Here is a 10519-nt window from a genome sequence, read left to right as displayed (position 1 = left end):
TGTGTGTTTTTATCAACAGGTATGATTTTTGGAGTTTTGAGTTAACCAGGAAATGTGCCATCCAGGAATGAGGCATTTATTATGTGAGCCAATGGTTCATTTTCCTATGAATTATTTTTTTTGTATCTCCGTTTTTGATGTTGGAATTAAGAATAATGTGTCACGGCATAAATTTGATCCTAATTTTAGGAGACAAGAGATGATTATTCTTGAGTTCGTCAGTCACATTTTCAACTGTTTTTATTAGATAGTGGTTGACGGCATCTTCTGTTTCTTTTTTTACTGAAGAATGATTTTCCATTTATTTTTAGATTAATGTCACTTGAACATTGTTTTCCTGTACCAATGTTCATAATAATTTGTTTTTATTTAATTATTGTGTGAGGAGGTTATCATACATTTTTTTGGGTTGAAGCATGTTCATTGGCAAGTTAACCTGCCTAATTAGTGCATTGCTGTCTGAGAACTGTAAATTCACAGAGGATACTGTGCAATTGATGTCACTGGCTACTTGGTACAGGCAACTGATATTACAGTTTGTTACCCTAGTAGGGAATTGAGCATCGGATCAAGGTTGCAGTTGTTCATAATATATGACTAGTGTCTCCTGAGAGAAAATTAATGTTAAAATCACTACATCTTAAAATACTATAAGATTTTCTTTCATTTAATTTTTCTATCACTAATGCTTGATTTTTGTAGAAGCATCTCATGTTGCCATAGTGTGATCTGCAAACTGTTATTATATAAACAGTCAAGTGTGCAAGCTCTATGCCTGACAGTTCTATTTCTTCTTCAAAACTGTGGGAATTGCATTTGTCTGGTGGTGTGGCAGTAATGTCATTTTTTACACATACACCACTCCCTCCACTTCTAAAACTTTTTCTTGAAAAGTGACTCAAGTCTAAATTATGTTAACAGATCACTTTCTATATCAAAACTGAGCATGGTGGCACAGTGGTTAGCACACTGGACTCTCATTTGGAAGGACGGTGGTTCAATCCTACGTCCGGCCATCCTGATTGAGGTTTTGCACGATTTCCCTAAATCGCTCCAGGCAAATGCCAGGATGGTTCCTTTGAAAGGGCATGGCCGACTTCCTTCCCTGTCTTCCTATATCCAATAAGACCAGTGACCTCACTGTTTGGACTCTCCCTCCAAACAACCCAACCTCTCTATTTCAAGAGACCTCATGAATTGGTCATTCAACACAATATCTGTGCATCTGACAGATCACTTCCATTTCTAATTAAAATACATAAGTCATTTACTTTTAGTTCCTGCATATTTTGAAAATAAACTTTTAGTTCAAAGAATTTTTTATAGATTGCATTGTACATTGATGAAATTTATTAGACACAACCTTGTTACATTTAACTGACTGACAAGATTCGTTGACAGCTTGTGGATCTCAAGCTCATTTGGAGATGCTATGGTTACTCCTTTCTTAAAGGAGGGTAGAAAAATCCCCCTTCTTAGATGTATTCAGCCTTGGTCTTAAGCATACACTTACAGGTGTAGATGTTGTTGGTGCTAATTTTGAGGCTGGATCTGGCTCTGCTGCTGCTGTTGTCCTGAGTGGGCTCACTGTTGTTACAGATTATGGTTTCCAGGTCCCATCTTGGTTGTTATTTAGATGTTCTCCTGTAGAGGTATCTTTGTGAGTGGATTGATAGGTCTTTGGTGGGTTTTGTGAAATTGTGTCCTTGGTACTGATTTCCATTGTTTTTTTTCCATTTTTACTTAACAGGTTACTAATATCGGACTTTAGAAAAGTTTTGTAGTGCTGTCCATGTTTTGTGAGTAGTTGTCTTGAGGACAGTAGTTCTACAAACACTACTTTTTTGAAAGCTACACTGATCATCATAAATTGTCTGTTAATTTTCTCTGTCTCCTTATTTACATGTGAGTCTTTTGGTAAGTCATATCTAAGTGGTATACTAATGACTTTATGTGAGCTGAAAGTACCAACTGTTAAAGTACCAGTACCACTCAGATAAGCACCTTATAGCATGAAAGTCCTCATTTCTGCAAAAATTATTACTGTCTCCAATAATTGTAATAAAATTGTTGTTTGAGAGTTCATTAAGGGAGCTATGGTTCTGTAGCACTGCCGGAAGAGTTCTCCTGGCTGTATTACATCAAAAGCAGTAAAGGAGACACTAAATCATTCAGTTTGTGTGCAATGTTTCTTCCATAGCTGTCTACAAATACTATTACATATTGCTGAGTTTTTTTTGTCTGAATTATTCTCTCTATTTACTTTCGTTTTTCTGGTTTCATTTGCAGAAGTTTTCAGTGCTAGGTTCACTGATTTCAGGCACCCATGAGTGTTTTCATGTTTGATGTGTTCATGTTCACACATTATGGTTAACTTATTGCTAGTTTTTGTAAGTAAGGTGTTGATTCTCTGATGCCATTTGCATATTTATACAAGTTCTTAGACCTTCTGTATTGATTGAATGAGTCTACATTGACACAGGTACTTTCACTCTGAATTGTAATAACGCAGAGACAGTTTTTAACTTAGCCAATTCATCATATAGGCATTTTAAGTCTACATCCAAATTTAAGCATGCTGAACTTGTCAAAAAAACTACTCTCCTTCTTCCAGTCCCTGCAATGGAAGCATTTTTTTGCCATAAATCCCTCCAAGGAAAACCACCCTTAACCCAATATTGAACCGTGCCTCTTCCAGTTTATATGACCATCCAATTGTGATCCTTCCTCCTCCCCCCTCCCCCCCTCCCATGTAACCACCCATTGGTCACCTTCCAGGAATACCGAATTCCTTACCTCCAACTGAACCTCACCATTCTTCCCCAGATCCCTCCCTCAGGACACCAATGTTTCAGTAGAAGAAACAACCTCCAAGCAAACCATGATCTGATGATTCTATTTGCAGATAAAGGTTCCACCATTACTGTAGTGAATTGCAGTGACAATCTGGTAGAAGGCCTCTGCCAGTTATCATACTCCTCCACCTATAAACCCTGCCAGAGTGATCCCAACCCAGAAGTCCAACACGCACTACAGTCCCTGCTTAAAGCCTTAGGCCCTTCCCAAAACATCTTTCCTGAATCTATTTCCCTCCTCACCCCTATGACACCCCACAAACCGCCTTCTACCTGCTCCACAAACTTAACCACTGTGGATGCCCACATTGTGGTGGGTTATTACGCCCCCACTGAAAGAATATCAGCCCACACTGACCAACACCTCCAACCAATTGCTCGTAACCTAATCTCCCATGTCAAAGGCACCAACCACTTCACTCACTGACTCACCCCTTTACCTCCTGGATTCCTATTCATCACTGTTCACACCAACATACCTTATGCCCAATGTCTTACCGCTGTTGAACACTAACTTTTCCAATGTCTTTCAGACTCTAAACCCACTACCTCATTCTTAATACACCTCACTACCTTTTCCTAACCCACAACTACTTCTCATTTGAAGGGAAGGTATATAAACAAATCTGCAGCACACACATGGCACCCTCCTATGCCAACCTTCTTGTGGGCCATCTAGAGGAGATCTTCCTAGGCTTCCAAAACACTGGATCCCTAGTCTGGTTCAGGTTCATTGATGATACCTTCATGATCTAGACTCAGGGCCAAGACACCCTATCTTCATTCTTCACAACCTCAACGGCTTCCCTCCCATCCGCTTCAAGTGGTCCTCCTTAACCCAGCATGCCCCCTTTATAGATGTTGACCTTCTCCTCTCTAATGGCTCTATGTGCACGTCTGTCCACATTAAACCCACAAACCACTATCAGTACCTGCATTTTGACTGTTTTCATCCCTTTCACACCAAAAAATCCCATCCATACAGCCTGGCCACCCAGGGACAGTGTATCTGCAGTGACAAAAACTTACTTGCTCAGTATGATGGTCTTGCCAAGGCCTTCATACACAGGCACTATCCCCCAGATCTAGGCCACAAACAGATCTCTTTTTCCACTTCCCCTCACACCCACAATCCTCCCACCACCCTCAAGAACCAGCCATGAAGGAGTGTTCCCTTCATCACCAAGAACTGCCCCAGACTGGAACAACTGAACCAAATCTTCTGCCAAGGCTTCGATTACCTATCATCATGCCTCATACACTTCCTACCCCTCCTAACATGGTGTTCCACCACCAACCCAACCTTCACAATGTCCTTGCCCATACTTATGCCACTTCCAATCCCAACCCCTTACCTCAAGGATCATATCCTTATGGAAGACCCAGGAGCAAAACTTGCCTGCTCCACCCACCCAGCACTTCATATTTCAGTCCTGGCACAGGTTTATCCTATCAGGGGCCAGGCCACTTGTGAAAGCAGCCATGTCATTAATCAGCTCTGCTGCAACCATTATACAGCTTTTCATATTGGTATGAATACCAACCAGCTGTCCACCAGGATGAATGGTCACTGCCAAACTGTAGCCAAGAGCAAAGTAGATCACCCTGTGGCACAAAATGCAGCTGAACACAACACACTTGTCTTCAATGGCTGCTTCACTACCTGAGCCACCTGGATCCTTCCCTCCATCACCAGCTTCTCTGAACTGTGCAGATGGGAGTTATCCTTACAACACATTCCTGGGTGTCGTAATAATCCCAGCCTCAACCTATGGTAACATACTGTCCCCACATCCTCCACCCAGCAGTCTCCACCTCCCTCTGTCTTACTATCTCCTCCCCATTCTCATCTCCCACCCTGTTTATCTGCAGCCCTCTGCCAACATATCCACCCATCTTTCCCTGCAACTCTCCAATTAGCTTCTTTTCTCCCCACCTCTCTGCCCCACAATCTTCTAATGCTGCACCTGTTAGCAGTCCAGTCCCCGTGCTCTCCACCATACAGTGTTCATCTCTCCTCCCACCTGTACACTTTTACTGATAAAGGCTGTGGCTGAGAAACTTTACGTAAGTGTGTTTTAACTGCGCCTGTCTGCAACTTGCTGCACAATAAGTGGCAATCTGTCTTTTCCTACATTGTAGACATGTCATTTATCAGTGTTGGAATAACATTTTTTTTTTCCGGTGATTCTGTCATAACCCATTTAATTGCTCAGAACTGAGTTACACTAATGTGATACGTATGTTTTTGCTTACCAATCAAATACAATTGATGTGTACCCACCCCATTGAGTTTGTGCACACACTCGAAGGCCTTTTGTTACATTTCTGCTACACTTACAACATTTAATAGTCACAGTTCAATTATTAACGTGATCTCAATCTGGGCACAAACTCTGTTACTTCTACAGTTCCATATTTTTGTTTTGTAGATGCGAAAAATCATGATTTAAGTTCATTTACAATTTACAATTTTTAGATGCTGAGAAATTCAATGACATGGATTTAGGTGATAATTCTATGAAATAGTTCATGAAAAAAAGATTAAATGATGTAATGAAAAGAATTGTTCAAAATAACAAGAAAAAAGGGATAAATCTGAGGCCAAAGTGTCTCAGAACAGTGCAGTACCATCTCCATTTTTAAGCAAATATAGTATAATTGTACATGTATTCCTATGTTTGACAAATATTACATCATTGTATCATTCATTGTTTCAAACCCTGTTAAACACAATTCCATTTGAAAATAATATTGTTGTTATATTACTATGGATGAAAAAGTTTGACTGTGCTGTAAAATGCTCACTTCTCTGTCTACTATCAATAAAAGCTTTGTCTTAGTAATGAGGGTTGGAACTTAAATAGTGTCAACTATTTATTCACAACCAATACAAAAGAGTTAAACATTTGCACCTGTTACTGTCCTTCAAAGTAGTCACCAGCATTGTGTAGAACCCATTGCCAGTGATGTGGAAGGCGTAGTATACCGTTAACAGAGCTTGTTCTGTTGATGGTGCGAATGGAGCAGTTTAAAGTTATGGTGATTCTCGTGCACGACTGTGATGGTGTTATCCTAACGCATTACATTCCTCCACGGCAGACCATCAATGCACAGTATTACTGTTCATGTTTGGAGCATCACCTGCAACCAGCTTTGCAAAAGAAGCAGCGACACTTTCTGTGCAACCCAACCATCATTTTGCACGACAATGCGCGGGCACATCAGCGCAAGCTGTGGCTGCTCTGTTCGGTCAATGGGACTCGGAAGTACTGTACCATCCACCATATTCCCCGGACTTAGGTCTTGTGACTTTGATTTGATTCCGAAGACGAAGGAACCACTTCGTGACATTCGCTTCAGAACTGTTCCAGAGATTCGACCGCTCCATTCGCACCATCAACAGAACAGGCTCTGCTATCGGTATACTACGCCTTCCACATCGCTGGCAATGGGTTCTACACAATGCTGGTGACTACTTTGAAGGACAGTAACAGGTTCAAACATGTAACTCTTTTGTATCGGTTGTGAACAAATAGTTGCCACTACTTAAGTTCCAACCCTCGTATATTGAACTCGCTGCTTTTATGAAAGTTAAATATTTTTTAGTATTACATACCCCTCCATAAATTAGTGGCACTACCAAAGTAAAAGAAATCGATTTCAATGTTGCTTACCTGAGTCTAGTCCAACTGACAACCAACCTTGAGCCTTTATTCTAGTTGTCAATAAAGCATCTGGGGGAATTTCTGTTATGTTTCTAGATTCTGTGAGTTAAGAATGCTTGCTATTGTCTACAGCTGGGAGCTGAGGCAATGGGCTCACTTCTGAACTCCACACAATGTTTATTGTCAGAGAGACTTGAAATGGTTGCTTATGGAAGAGTTTTCTGCCAGTAATGTGAAGTCCTGCCAGAAGGACAAATGTTGTTGTCTGTAGGAAGGGGACACCAAAGTTCATTCTTACACTTGAGTAAAAAACTAATCATTCTGCATCTTGGAGCTGACTCTGCTGAAAGACCATGATGTTCAAGCAATTTTTGCTGGATAGTTGAAGCTCACTAAATCTGGGAGTCCTGGGTGTAGCAGGAGAGTTAGTGGCCCTCTGTGGTGGAGCTGAAGTTTGAAAGTGTTACATATTTCTGTAGTTGGGAAGGTATGGAAACGTACAAGAAATAACAAGTTTCTATCAGTCCCTCTATTTGAATTGGTATACTTCAAAACAGTTCTACGTTTTATCATTTTGGATAGATATTTTCTTAACTGAGAGCATATCTAGTTTGTATTCTTACTGTAAACTTTATCTCCCTTTCTTCTCTCACGCTTCATTACTTTTGACATGCACAATGTAGCTGGTATCAGTTATCAAGGCTCACATGTACCAGGTGTGGAAATGACATACGCAAAAAATAGATACAGCTGGTAAAATATAATGCCATTGTCATACAGAATCTGTGCAACAAGGATTGCAAGAATTCAAGCTTATGTGAATAGAGAATCAGTGAGAATGAAGGATTCAAACAGACTGAAAAGAGACTAACATAAACTTCTACACTCATTTCCCATTTTATAAGTGCAATCCATTCTTGCTAAATTTCACATTGGTCACAACTGTAGTTACCCCATCATCAGCTGCATTTTGAGCCCAAATCGTATCTCTTTTATGTCAGTTTCACTCTATATTATATAAGATAGCATGGCAACAAAGATGTACAAAGTGTGAATATCTTATACTTAAAAGTAAATTGTATAGGCTACATTTATCATATATTTCAAAGAAAAGTGGCAATACTGTTACTGGTAGTGAAATGTGTTTTTATAACATGTGAAATTGTGAATTTCTGTTTGCCCATTTGCCACAACTTTAAAGGAGATACATAATTGTTTTATAGTTTGTGATGGATGAATAAACAGTTTCTCTCTGTACAGTGTAAATCCTTTTCTAACATTATGGGTAACCCTGAAATAATATGTTGCTTGCTTCACAGGTTAAAACTGCTGTGGCTTACTCTCACACAAGTTCACAGTAGCTGTGTCATAGAATTTCTGCCTGTCTACCATCCAAATGAAGATGAGAAGAGAGATCCCAAACTTTACGCCAATAATGTACGGAAATTAATGGCAAGGTGAATATTTCTCAGTCATTGTTCAGTTTTTGTGTGTGTGTGTGTGTGTGTGTGTGTGTGTGTGTGTGTGTGTGTGTGTGTGTGTGTGTGTGCGCGCACACAATACCATATATGTCTTGTGCAATTTAATTATCTTATTATTCACAAATGATGGACAGACATTCCACTAAGAAAACTTTGACTACATCCATTATAACATGTTGCATAGCAGTGCATGCATCTGGGAGTGGGGTCAGTGAAACTACTGCAGATTCCATTATGACTGGACATTGTGAGATACAGGAAGTTCTGTCCATAAACTGAACGAGAGTAAACATAGTCTCACATCAGATAAAATGTTCTCAAGTATCCAGCTGCTTGAAATGATAAAAATGCTATAGCTTTCAATCAAGTACTCCATGGCCATTGTGAAGTGGGAATGAATATGTTGGACTCCTGGTAAGCCCTTACATACTCAGATGTAATGCAACTGGTGCTAATGCATTGTGATATACGGCCCATAGTTATAGGTAATTTACCAGAAGGAAAAATTTTGCTACTCCCACTCCTAATGCTGTTAAAAAAAAAAGTTTGCGTAAAATTTCTGATCAGTCTGACAGCTGCTAGGTGATCCCCAAAAATGATGAAGTTGGAAAATAGTATACACATTTGTTAAATCCCTTCAAAAGTGGTATACCTTCTCCTCTATTTCCTTTTTAATTCTGAAAGAAATTTATAGACACACATTCAAGGATACCGCAGCACTTGCTACAAAGTGTTCTGAGCTAACATTCATGCCAATTGTACCTCTTTAGTCAATTTTATTTCTTCTTCCTCTTTTTCACCTTTGGCTGCTTGCAACATAACTTCTGCAATATTTTCCTGGATCATCCTCATCATTATTATTATCACAAAGAATAGAGTGACAGTTTCAGGAACAGAGTAGCAAATATGGTTGAAAATGTAATTCGCAGCAGCCACACTGATTTCCAGGACAGTATTCTGATAATTCATCAATTGGCTTATGAATAGGAAATCATAATAAATGACTTTAATTGCAAGAACAAGAAAAATACCTATTGTTCTTAAAGAGTTCTTCACCCTATGAGATAAGTGAAATTGGTCTTGAAACAAATATATTTTGAATACACAAATTGCCTTTGTCATCCACCTAGAATGACTTATCACTGAATGATACCCTGTTCTCTGTATTGCCACCAAAGTTCTCAATAATGATCGTTTTGTTTGTATGTGGAGTGATGATACAATAGAAACCAAATGGTAGATCAGATATCATTGGACACTTCTTGCTGCTAGCTATGGTAAATTTTCTTAAAGAGTTGTGTTGAGGCTTCTGTAAATCTTTTTAAAAGGATCACACCTGTAACAGAAGCTGCATCATCAGTGATATGAACTAGAACCAAAAGAAAAAAAAGAAAGATTACACTAAATGTGATGACCGAAAGGAAGGTACAATTTCTTTATTTTTATTTTTAGAGGCACACTTCAGTCAACTTTTGCTGCTTAACAGAATTTAATTGGTTATCAGTAAAAATAATGTCTCTCTCTCTCTTCTCCTGCAGGTGTTCAGATGTCAGGCACTTCCAGCAATTGCTCTTTATCTTGAAATTTTACTATCATTGCCATGCCATCAACATTTTCAACAGATGCGAATGCTGGGAGCAGCTCTTCATCACAGTGTGGCACTAATTTTTGAGGGTCAGTAAGGCTAAGTTATGTCTGTCTTCTGTGTGTCTTGTTCCTATAAATTTATCCCAAATAAAAGAAGAGCAAAGTACCTTGACTTTCTGGAGGTGCTTCTGTGTTTATTATTGTTGCTGATCTTCGCTGAACACTGGCAGATAGTTTTTCCTGTTGTCACCTACATCACTGCTTTTATTGATTGATTTTATCATTTTTTTTTTTTTGTGTGTGCAATATTGACAAGCAGTCTTTTTTTCTTTTTTGTTTGGTGAGCACAGGGCCCTGAGCTGTTGTAGCTCCCATATCTTTTCGCATTTCCAATTGTCATTACTTTTCTTTCCTTCTTGTGGAGGCAGCCTCTGATTTTGACCCAGCTATTTCCATAGGTTCTGCTTTCTCTCATCAACATCTCCATTCATTTCTCATGCATCACTTGTCAGTTGAAGTAATTTTTGTCCCCTACTCAGTCTGTTCTCCATTTTGAAAGCTTTTTCTGTAGCGTAGACAAAATGGGACAGAAGGCCGTGAAGTAGCACATACTACTTCCCAACAACAAAGGGTTCGACTTCTGATGCCTGAGCTGTTAGCTCTCCACACATGCCAAGGTGTGTATGCCTTTATTCCTGGGCCATCAGTACTCCAGGCAACAACCGTCATGCCAGATAGCCTTTTCTGTAGCTTGGTGGTGCCCATGGAGAGAGTACAAGAGTGGGTTACATGGCATCAAGGTGGATATTTTCTCATGAAATGTACCAGATTGAACCAACACAATGGCTGTTCTGATTCAACCATCTATACTTTCCTCATTATCCAATGTATCACATTCTTCTTGCATACAAGGGCATCAACCCCTTGA

At 39.5% G+C, this 10519-nt stretch overlaps 1 protein-coding gene across 1 annotated transcript in view; it reads left to right on the top strand.

The window, feature by feature from the left end:
- Window positions 1-10519, top strand: part of LOC126473486 (lysophosphatidylcholine acyltransferase) — a 700767-nt gene that overhangs the window by 675716 nt on the left and 14532 nt on the right. The window contains exon 6 of the mRNA XM_050100562.1: window positions 7843-7980. Coding sequence (XP_049956519.1) covers window positions 7843-7980 — 138 coding nt within the window. The remainder of the gene's footprint in view (window positions 1-7842; window positions 7981-10519) is intronic.

Source organism: Schistocerca serialis, chromosome 4, assembly GCF_023864345.2.
Source record: "Schistocerca serialis cubense isolate TAMUIC-IGC-003099 chromosome 4, iqSchSeri2.2, whole genome shotgun sequence".
Lineage (NCBI taxonomy): Eukaryota > Metazoa > Arthropoda > Insecta > Orthoptera > Acrididae > Schistocerca > Schistocerca serialis.
Note: the sequence above shows the minus strand (reverse complement) of the source record. Positions and strands in the feature narration are given on the sequence as shown.